The 10,160-nt window shown below is 45.0% G+C and overlaps 1 protein-coding gene across 1 annotated transcript in view; it reads right to left on the reverse strand.

The window, feature by feature from the left end:
• The window catches only part of hbs1l (HBS1-like translational GTPase), a 66,455-nt gene that overhangs the window by 55,126 nt on the left and 1,169 nt on the right, over nt 1-10,160 (reverse strand). The window contains exons 2-4 of the mRNA XM_080745375.1: nt 9,215-9,280; nt 6,955-7,095; nt 6,060-6,335 (exon numbers count right to left, since the gene is read on the reverse strand). Coding sequence (XP_080601501.1) covers nt 6,060-6,335; nt 6,955-7,095; nt 9,215-9,280 — 483 coding nt within the window. The remainder of the gene's footprint in view (nt 1-6,059; nt 6,336-6,954; nt 7,096-9,214; nt 9,281-10,160) is intronic.

The raw sequence follows: 10,160 nt of genomic DNA on the forward strand, positions 1-10,160 counted from the left end.
AGGACATTTTCTTTGACGATGGCTGGCCAGATTGCTGACATAGAAACATAGGTTTTTCCAAAAATCTAAGAAGGATTCAAAAGACACTTATAGAATCGAGTCAAAATTAGAATTTTCAAGATTTTTCAAAAATAGATCTACAAGCTCGCAGCGTGGCACTCGGTGCCGCGCTGTGAGCTTGTATATCTGCCATTTTTCAATAGTTAAAGCATTCAATAATTCTAGGCCTAAATGGAGTAGTTACCCCAACATGACTTTTTTTCTATTGGTTACTCATGCCATGGAGACTTGAGTTCAATAATATATATTTTTTTTTTTGGTGTTTTATTAAATTTACGATAACCAATCTTTTGTCTTAGGAATGCGAAAAATACAAAAAGATATTATTGAACTCGAGTCTCCATGGCATGAGTAATCAATAGAAAAAAAAGTACATTTGGGGGTCTCCTTTAACTACTCCTTTAACTGATCAATTTAAATTAATTACAGAAAATTATCACGATTGAAAAAAAAAAAAAAAAAAGCGCATTTTAATAATGCATAGTTTTTGCATCCTGGAACCTTTGTGACTGGATAAGTTTGGGGCCTAGCGATCATAGCGGTGCACCAAGCGGAGCACAAACCCCAGTGCACACAATGGGAGAAGACGATCAGAATGCTTTGCTTGGCCCAGTGGATGGGACATTTACATTAAATAAACTAATTGATTCACTCGTATGTCAAAATGCATTTTTAGAGAAAGAAATTTGCATTTTATAGAAAAAAGATTGCTTCTCAGGTCAAAATATTTATAAACATACGATTAATTTTAAAGCCTCGGATTAGTTGGATTAATTTGTTCAATCGAGTCCCAGCCCTAGAATTCGGTTCCATTTGTACACTGTCGGAGTTACAGACCCATGAAGGTTCATTTAGAACCCCCTCAAGGACCCCCGGGGGTCCCTGGATCACACTCTGAGAACCACTGGAACCACTAGTTTCCTCACACAGCTGGTGTATGTGCCGAAGAGAAAGATAAAGCCATTCACCCGGATAATAATATAATAATTATTACTATGGCCTATAAATTATACAAAAAAATGAATTCATAAAAAGCCAAATGGCCGCCGCATCCCTGCGTACAAAAATAGACTCGCGTTTAAAAACAAAGGTATTTTAAAAAACTAAATCAACTACACTCGCTAGGAAAGGTGTTTTTTAAGAAGTCGTTTTATGTAATTCACGGCTGTTTTTTGTTTTTGTTTGTTTAAAGGATCCCTGGGCAGATATGCCTTATACGCCTCAATACATTATAATTACCCTCAATAACTCAAATTAAAATCACCTAAAACAAACATTTTATTTCTTTCAGAAATAGTTGGTCTATCAATCAAAAGGGAGCGCTTCCGCCACAAGTTGATGTCATATGTCCATATATGGTCAGGCTGTGGAATATATGGGATGCATGTGCTACTAAAAAACAACTTAATACTTCCTCAGGGTAATATGAGCATCAAAGAATGCTCAAGTGACATCTTCAACTTGAACCTATTGAGTGAAAGATGAAACTATTTCTAAAAGAAATTAAATATTGAAAGTGGTTTTTAATGTAAAGTTTTAGTTAGAGGGCAACTATAATGTATTAAGGCTTATAAGGCATATTAGCCAGAGATCCTTCTAAGTCATTCAGTGATGATTATTGTCGAGCTGCCAAGAGTATGAATCATGTTGTTAAGACCGTGTAGCTGTCTGTTGATTGGCTGTTCAGACAGTGTAGGTGTCTGTTGATTGGTTGTTAAGACCGTGTAGCTGTCATTTGATTTGTTGTTAAGACCGGGTAGTTGTCTGTCGATTGGCTGTTCAGACCATGTAGCTGTCTGTTGATTGGCTGTTCAGACCGTGTAGTCGCCTGTTGATCGCCTCTGCGCACACGAGTACACCCACAAGTAGCAAAGAGGCAGCAGTGTACAATCATACTCCGGCGCGTCCTCTTCTACCTGGTGAAAGCCTTCTTCTGATTGGCTCGTACGACATCGTCGGGCGAGGGTGTGTCGAAGTGGAAGGGCGTGATTGGCTGCAGGGCGGGGCTGGGGTGGGGCTGGTTGTCTCGCTGCCGGGTGCGGATTGGGCTGTAGAGGAAGGCCTGGTAACCATGGTAACCGTCCCTCCTGAGACTCGTCAGCGTCGTCATGGTCATCGTCCTCTTCCTCTTTAAGGCGTGGCCGGGGGCGTGGCTGAGGGCGGGGCCGGCCAGAGACAGGGCGAACACAGAGGGCGGGGCGGAGAGGGGCGTGCTCACCACGCTGTTCTTCTTCTGACCAGTGGGGGGCGATGGACCACCACCACCACCTCCTCCCTTCTGGGTGCCTGGAGACAGCAGAGAGCTGAGGGAGTAGGAGGAGGACCCCCCCTGGGACACCCCCGGGCCCCCGGACCCCCGGGCTGGGCTGTGAGGCGTGGTCCCAGGCAGAGAGAGCCCTGGAGGGGGTCTGAGCACTGCTTCACTCCCTGCTAGAGGCTGCTTGGACCGATGCTGTACTGATAACTGACTTAGAGACACTGGCCCACCCACTGGCCCACCCACTGGCCCACCCACTGGCCCACCCAATGGCCGACCCAGAGCCCCAGCCAGGCCCAGAGGTGCAGTAGTGGTTGAGGTGTCCATGTCCTTGTTGTGATGCTGGGAGGCCAGCTGAGACAGCGAGACAGCTCCGCTCAGAGGTACAGACAGAGTTCCACCCAATGGCCCACCCAGAGGCCCACCCAGAGCCCCTGCCAGGCCCAGAGGAGGTGCAGTGCTGGTTGAGGTGGACAGGTGGAAGGCTGTTGGTTGCGTGTCCTTGTTGTGATGCTGGGAAGCCAGCTGAGACAACGAGACGGGTCCACCAAGAGGTACAGACAGAGGCCCACCCAGAGGATTATTCACAGGTCCACCCATAGGTCCACTTAGAGGCCTACCCAACAGCAGTGTGTTCTGGGAGCTTCCGGCGGTGGGTTTATTGTTGTCATGGATATGGGGCGTGGCACTGTAGAGGGCGGGGCTACGGCTGCAGTGCTGCTGCATCAGCTCAGCCAATGAGGGGTTTCCCTTCAGCTCGGCCAACGGGGGGCTTCCCTTCAGCTCGGCCAATGGGGGGCTTCCCTTCAGCTCGGCCAATGGGGGGCTTCCCTTCAGCTCGGCCAATGAGGGGCTTCCCTGGGTGCTCTCCAGGGTCCTAGCTCCGTTGCCTAGCGCCAGGCTGCTCAGCGAGACGGACAGGAGCGAGGCCCCGCCCCCTGAACCCCCGCTCTTCTTCTCGTGCTCAGACATGAGCTGGGCCAGGCTGAGGGGAGGGGGGGCCTTTATCGACGCGGGGGGAACGGGCGACGGCGCGGACCGCGGCGGACACCGGACCACAGTTTGACCGTCTAGGAGTGCACACGAGTCCAGAGACTGTGTTTGTGTGTGTGGTGTGCGCACGGTGTTGGTGTGTGTGTGTGGTGCGTGCGTGTGCGTGCTGAGTGCTTCACACAAGCGGGGTCCTTACCTTACGAAAGCCAATAGCGGATGAAGAAGAGGAGTTTAGGACCATGGGGGGCGGGGCAGACAGAGTGACGTCATCAATGAAGGAAACAAGAGGAGAGAAAGGCATTTTGTTAAACATTTGTATTTGGAAGATAAAATATGTCATTATGTCTACGATATATGTGTCTGATCAAATCGATATCAAACATCTAGATCAGGGGTCAGCAACCTTTTTGAAATGAAGTGTCATGTTTTTATTTTCTAGATAGTCAGTGTTCCATGTCAACATACCTTTCAATGACACCCCATCAAACATTCTGACATGTTTTGAACGGCAGGACATTAGACAATAACTGGTGGCTCATCTCTGCCATTCAGGGGGCATAGAATAATGTATTAATTTATAATCGAATATCCTTTTTACAACTACTAGCCTACTTGTGCATAAGTAGGCTAGTAGTTGTAAAAGGATATTAGATTATAAATTAATGCATGTATAACAATGTCCTGCCAAAAAATGCCTTTTCTCTCCTCTAGTGGATGAAGGTAAATTCAGGGGGTTCAAGTTTGGGTCCCTTCACTTACTATACAGGAAAAAAGACCCCCAAAAGAAATCTTCTTTAAGTAGCATGTGAGGGGTCTAACTAGGGGTTTGTCATGATTCTGAATCCATTGCAAGCATTTGTTTTGCACGAAAACCATTCCTCAGGCTAAAAAAGGACCCCACAAAACTGAGCTGACCCCACAAAAGTGATGACTCGTCACTAAACCATAGTTTTGTGGGTCTGTGTTTTAGCCCGAGGAATGTTTTTCGTGTAAAACAAATGCTTGCAATGGAATCAGAATCATGAAAAAACCCTAGTTAGACCCCTCACATGCAATTCTTTGGGGGGTCTCTTTTCCTGTATAGTAAGTCAAGGGACCCAAACTTGAACACCCTTGGGAAACTTTTTGCATGGTTTTTGGATGACCCTAAAGCCGTGTACACACTACAGATATATAGTTATAAAAATAAGCGAGCTAAACAACCAGGCAGCTTGGTCAAAACAATGCAGCTTTATTTTTATGCAAATGAGCGTGTCCAAGGTACCTGTCACTCAACTCTATGCCAGTCAGCCTGCTTTCGATGAGACAGGTTGTTTTAACAGGAGTGCATTCGGAAACCTATAATATAAAATAGCCTCTCTATATGGGAAATAAGTTACTACATAATCTTTTTCTGGTTAAAAAATAAGAACAGAACATTCAAACAAGTGTTAAATAACTTAACGAGCCGTTTTGGTCGGTACCGTTGCCTGTACGTAGGCTGGCACGCACGCACGCACGCACGCACGCACGCACGCACGCATGTGAACGATGAAAAAAGCTGCGTTAAAATTCAGGACTAGTGAAAAAAAAGCTAACTTTTCATTTCCAAGCTTTTTTCGAGCATGGAAGCTGGTTCCCATAGAGATAACATTGAATTACCAAGCTAAACGTTCAACTATATATCTGTAGTGTGCACGAGGCACAAGGATCATAAAAAACCCTGAATGATTACTATTGCAATTTCTTTTGGGTCATGCCCCTTTTTAGCTTAGATTGACTGGCCTAACAGTCTAGAACCATTTTAAGAGGAGGGATGGAGGCTAATCTCTCTGATGGCTCATCTCTGACATTCAGGTGGCATAGTAATAGAAGTATGTATTATTGTATAATCTAATATCTTTTTTTGTATAACTATTAGCCTACAGTACTTGTGTATATAGATGGTGGGCTTGTTACTTTTTCTTCCACGCAGGGCACATATTTACCAAATGGCTCATTTTGGACTCAGTCGGACCGACCGTCTCCAAGTATTCATAAACTCTTTGGATAAAGCAAAGTATTACCATAGAGTTATATATAATATAGAGAACGGATAGCCCCGCCCCCAGCTATTCATTTCAATGCAAGTTACTCAGTGGCGTTTTGAAGCACCTGGAAGGAGCTAATCCAGGAGCATTGTGGGAGAAATTGGCAAATCTGGATGAGCAAATTTTTGTTACGTCGATACGGAATATTTACAAGCCGCTTCAATATATACAAGCCGTTGTGGGGGCTTGAGTAGTACAGCCTACATAACGCACTAGCTCTGTTTGACAGCACAACAGGAAACAGCCAATCCAGACGGTTTGGATTACTGTGGCTCTCCGGGGGCGTGGCTATCCAAGCCTTCCAGAATCAGGCATCAGCAACGCATGGTGCGTCAGCCCTGTCTGAACCTCATGAGTTCACAACATGTCAGCCCTGTCTGAACCTCATGAGTTCACAACATGTCAGCCCTGTCTGAACCTCATGAGTTCACAACATGTCAGCCCTGTCTGATCCTCATGAGTTCACAACATGTCAGCCCTGTCTGAACCTCATGAGTTCACAACATGTCAGCCCTGTCTGAACCTCATGAGTTCACAACATGTCAGCCCTGTCTGATCCTCATGAGTTCACAACATGTCAGCCCTGTCTGATCCTCATGAGTTCACAACATGTCAGCCCTGTCTGATCCTCATGAGTTCACAACATGTCAGCCATGCAACGCACGGTGCTTCAGGCGTACCTTTCTCTGCTCGCGGGCCGGCGGACGAAGGCTCCCGATTGGCTCTCTGCGGAAGCGGCGCTTTGTCCTGATTGGCTGACGGCGGATCCTCGGGCGGCGGTTGGGCGGTTCGTGGGGCAGCGGGCGGGGCAGGGGGCGGGGTCTCCTCGGACAGCACGGCGTCCAGGGCCTTCTGGGGATCGAACCCTTGGCCGCAGGCGGCCCGGGTCAACACTGAGTCTGGGATGGAGTCACCCAGAACCGCACGCATCTGGTCCAGGCAGGAGTACAGCTTAGCTGGAAACACAAACATAAATAAACTAATGTTTAATATGTTTAATATCTTTAAACATTAACAGATAACACTACTCAGAAAGTTTACAGAACACAGCTTCACTTTGATGGGAAAACATTCCATAGCAACCACACTAACGACTGTATTTTTTTATTCTATTTTTTCAGAAAGCGTAAGTCAGGGTTTAGAAGGTGTTTCTAGAACGGGGTCGTCAGTCCTAGAGGGGTTAAAGGTCAAAAGTGAAACCCTGGTCCAGGGGGTCTGGGTTAAGGGGAGCTTAATATTATTTACCTCAAGTCTCCATGGCATGACTAATCAATAGAAAAAAGGTCATCTTGGGGGTGAACTACTCCTTTAAGGAGAGCACACACCGGCTGCGGGCGGCTGCGCAGCGTAAGTTGGTGCTTACAGTTGGTAAGCACCAACTATATGCATGCACCGCGGCAAGGAAAAAACATTTTCACAGCGGCCAATCGGAGCGGCGAGCGAGGCGTCTGATGCCGCCGGTGTGGGTAGGTTCATTGAAAATAACAGGGGGGGCGGCTGTTTTGACTCGCGCCATCCGCGGCTGGTTTTTTCTTCCCCTTTAGTGACGCATGGTGACGTAGTGAATAAAGTTACCCTGGTCCAGCGGGTCCAGCGGAGAGCTGACGCTGGGTGAGGTTGGCATCTCCTCCTCTTCCTCCAACTCTTCCTCCTCAACTCGCTCCACGTTGGGAGCCTGAGTTCTGTCATGTCTGGACGAGTAGATGAACTGAGCCGCTGAAAACACACCAAAACACCTGTTATTAAACACTGTTCTACAGTAGATGAACTGAGCCGCTGAAACACACCAAAACACCTGTTATTAAACACTGTTCTACAGTAGATGAACTGAGCCGCTGAAAACACACCAAAACACCTGTTATTAAACACTGTTCTACAGTAGATGAACTGAACTGAACACGTGATTTAAATATGCAAGAATGTTGCAATTTCACCCCTCCCAATCGCACAGAGTATTCCTAATTAGGAGTGAGAATGCATCAATGAGCCCTAAGAGCAACAGGGAGTTTATTCCACAGTTTGGGGGCCAGGAGGGCGAAGAGTCTCAACATGTCAAGCTGCAAGGCATAGTGGGCTTGTAGATCGTCTATTTTCATAAAAATGGAAGCACTAGTGGAACAATTATTTTAAAAAATACCCGTCTTTAACATTCCAGACTACAAAATCAGAAATAAATAGTAAAGATATAAAAGTGTGCTGCCTGCCAGATACCAGATACCAGACATCATAGAAATACCTAAAATATGTGCTGTATCGTATCGGTCCATATCGTATATCGTATCAAAGGTGAAAAATCTATATCGCAGCATCACTACTTAACTCATTGAGTGCCTATCCCGAATTAGTTCGGGATATATTATCGCATCCCAGAGTGCCTATCCCGAACTAGTTCGGGATATTAAAAAAAAAAAAAGAATTTCTTTTTTTTTTTTTTTTTTTTAAACATTTTTTTTGAATTTTTTTTTTTGGACCCCATCAAATCTAGTGAACATGATTTCAATCGCGATTTTGCATGTTCCACCCCCATACAACCCCATCTAACATACAGGGCAGCCATGTTTGTTTACATAACATGTAAAACATAATGGCGATTATCTCAAGAATGCCTGAACGGATTTCCAATCGGATTTTTTTGTTTGAAAGCTTTGAACAAACTGCACAAATCCACTCCAATGCAATCCAGGATTGCATTGGATTTTTTAGAGCTCATTCTTCTCTGTTTTTTTCCCATGCATGAGGTGTGCAAGGTTTAATCATGGCTAAGTTGACGAAAATAAGGCTTCTAAAATGCTTGGTAGCCAATAGCTAACTTCAAGCTAACTTCATCCTCTTCCTGTACATGCACAAAGGAAAGTGTTCAGGCAAGTCATGGCTGCAGGGCTTCTGCATATACCAGCATATCTCTATGGGATTTTCTATGGCCACTGGGCGCCCTCTAGTGGTGAAAGGGGTGGCACTAAATGAGTTAAAAGTCATTAAATTGTAACTTTACAGTCATCTGAATCTCCCCCCCCCCCCAATTGACAGTAGGGAGAGTATCTTTTGCAGGTCGTTCAGTCCGAGTGTATCAAAGGGTGCATTCGGAAATGCTCACTGGGTGTGTTAGATAATCACCCGCGTCACGGTTACTGAGGTTAGAGTTAGGGTTAGGTTTAGGCATAGTTTTACTGAGGTTAGGGTTAAGGTTAGGTTTAGAGGTTAGGGTTAGGTAGGGGTGGGCGATATGGAAAAATACAATATCACAATATTTTCCCAAGCTGTATCACGATACATGATTTTATCACGATTCTTTTTCGCATTGGTTTTTATGGTTATTTTTCAAGTTACTTGACAAAAACTAGACTCTCTGGGTTCTTTTTGTGAGGTCTAAATTGAACTTTACAAGTATATAACTCTGACAGTATACAAATGAAACCAAATGGACCCTTACGGGTCCATTTGGTTTCATTTGTATACTGTCAGGAGTTAAGTGGAGACCTTGACATTTTAAAGTTTGAGAACTACTGATTTAGACCAAAATGCAGGTTTAAATTGAATTCTGCAATGAATCTCTGTATTAACGCTTAAACAGGATTTTTTTTCGTGACGCTTAAAACAGGATTGTATCACGACATATACGATACCTCTGAAAAGGCATATCGTGGAGACATTGTATCGTCTCAGCGATAATTATCACACTATCGCCCACCCCTAGGGTTAGGCATAGTTTTACTGAGGTTACAGCACTCACACTACACTGAGCACACACCCGGTGCGCATTTCCGAACGCAACCTTTGATACACTCGGACTGAGCGACCTGCAAGAAACACTCTCCCATTGACAGTAGGAACCCACCTGTAGCAGGTGAGATGCAGTAGTCGTCGTCCACTGACTGCCCATAAAGGTCATCATCGTCAAAATCTGTGGAGGATGGAGTGGGAGATGTTATTCATACATACATACATAGATATCTGGTTGTTTTCATAGACGGTTGTGTTCCTTCTCAAACAAGCGCTTGCCCAGTCGGGCAACCTGAAAGCAAAACAGGTGGGCAACCCTTAGAGTCAAGCCTGGTATAATACATGTGAATGCTTTAGGGATGGGAGGATATTTCATATCTGTGACCAAAAAAATCGCGATGTACGATATTATCGCGATAATCAAAATCCATTATCGTTGGGTGGAACATTTGCCAAAAAATAGCAGATCTACAAGCTCACAACACGTCGCGTTGCTTGTAGATGGACTATTTTTTGGCAAAGACATTTGTTAGAGTGAAAAAAAGACTATCAAGTACGTATATTATAAGTACCTTTTACCAATTCTAGAGGGGTTTAAGTGGTACCAGATGATATGCAGCTCAGCAAATAAAAGCTGAATTGATCCCAGTGCATGACGGAGGATGATATCACAATAAATTAAATCTCCACAATGCGATTATCGCGAGTGTTTTTTTTTATCACGATATACGATAATATCTCTTATCGTCCCATCCCTAGAATGCTTATTACATAAGTGTGTGGGGGATGGGGACAGGTAGGGGACACCTGGACTTGTGTCAACAAGGCACCCTGCAGTACTGTACTGTATAGTAATGAGGTTCATGTGTCTCTCATCACCACAGTCATTGTATTCACTCATTCATTCATACATACATATATACAGGGGTGAGATGCCATGGCTCAGCGAGCCCACACTTATTTTGCTGCACGCACGCACGCGCGCGCGCCTCATATGCACACACTAATTAACAATAAAAACACTAATTAACAATAAAAACAGCGTGCGCGCATGACGTCAT

The sequence above is a fragment of the Nannobrachium achirus genome (genome assembly GCF_963921795.1).
Source record: "Nannobrachium achirus genome assembly, chromosome: 16".
NCBI classification, from domain to species: Eukaryota; Metazoa; Chordata; class Actinopteri; order Myctophiformes; family Myctophidae; genus Nannobrachium; species Nannobrachium achirus.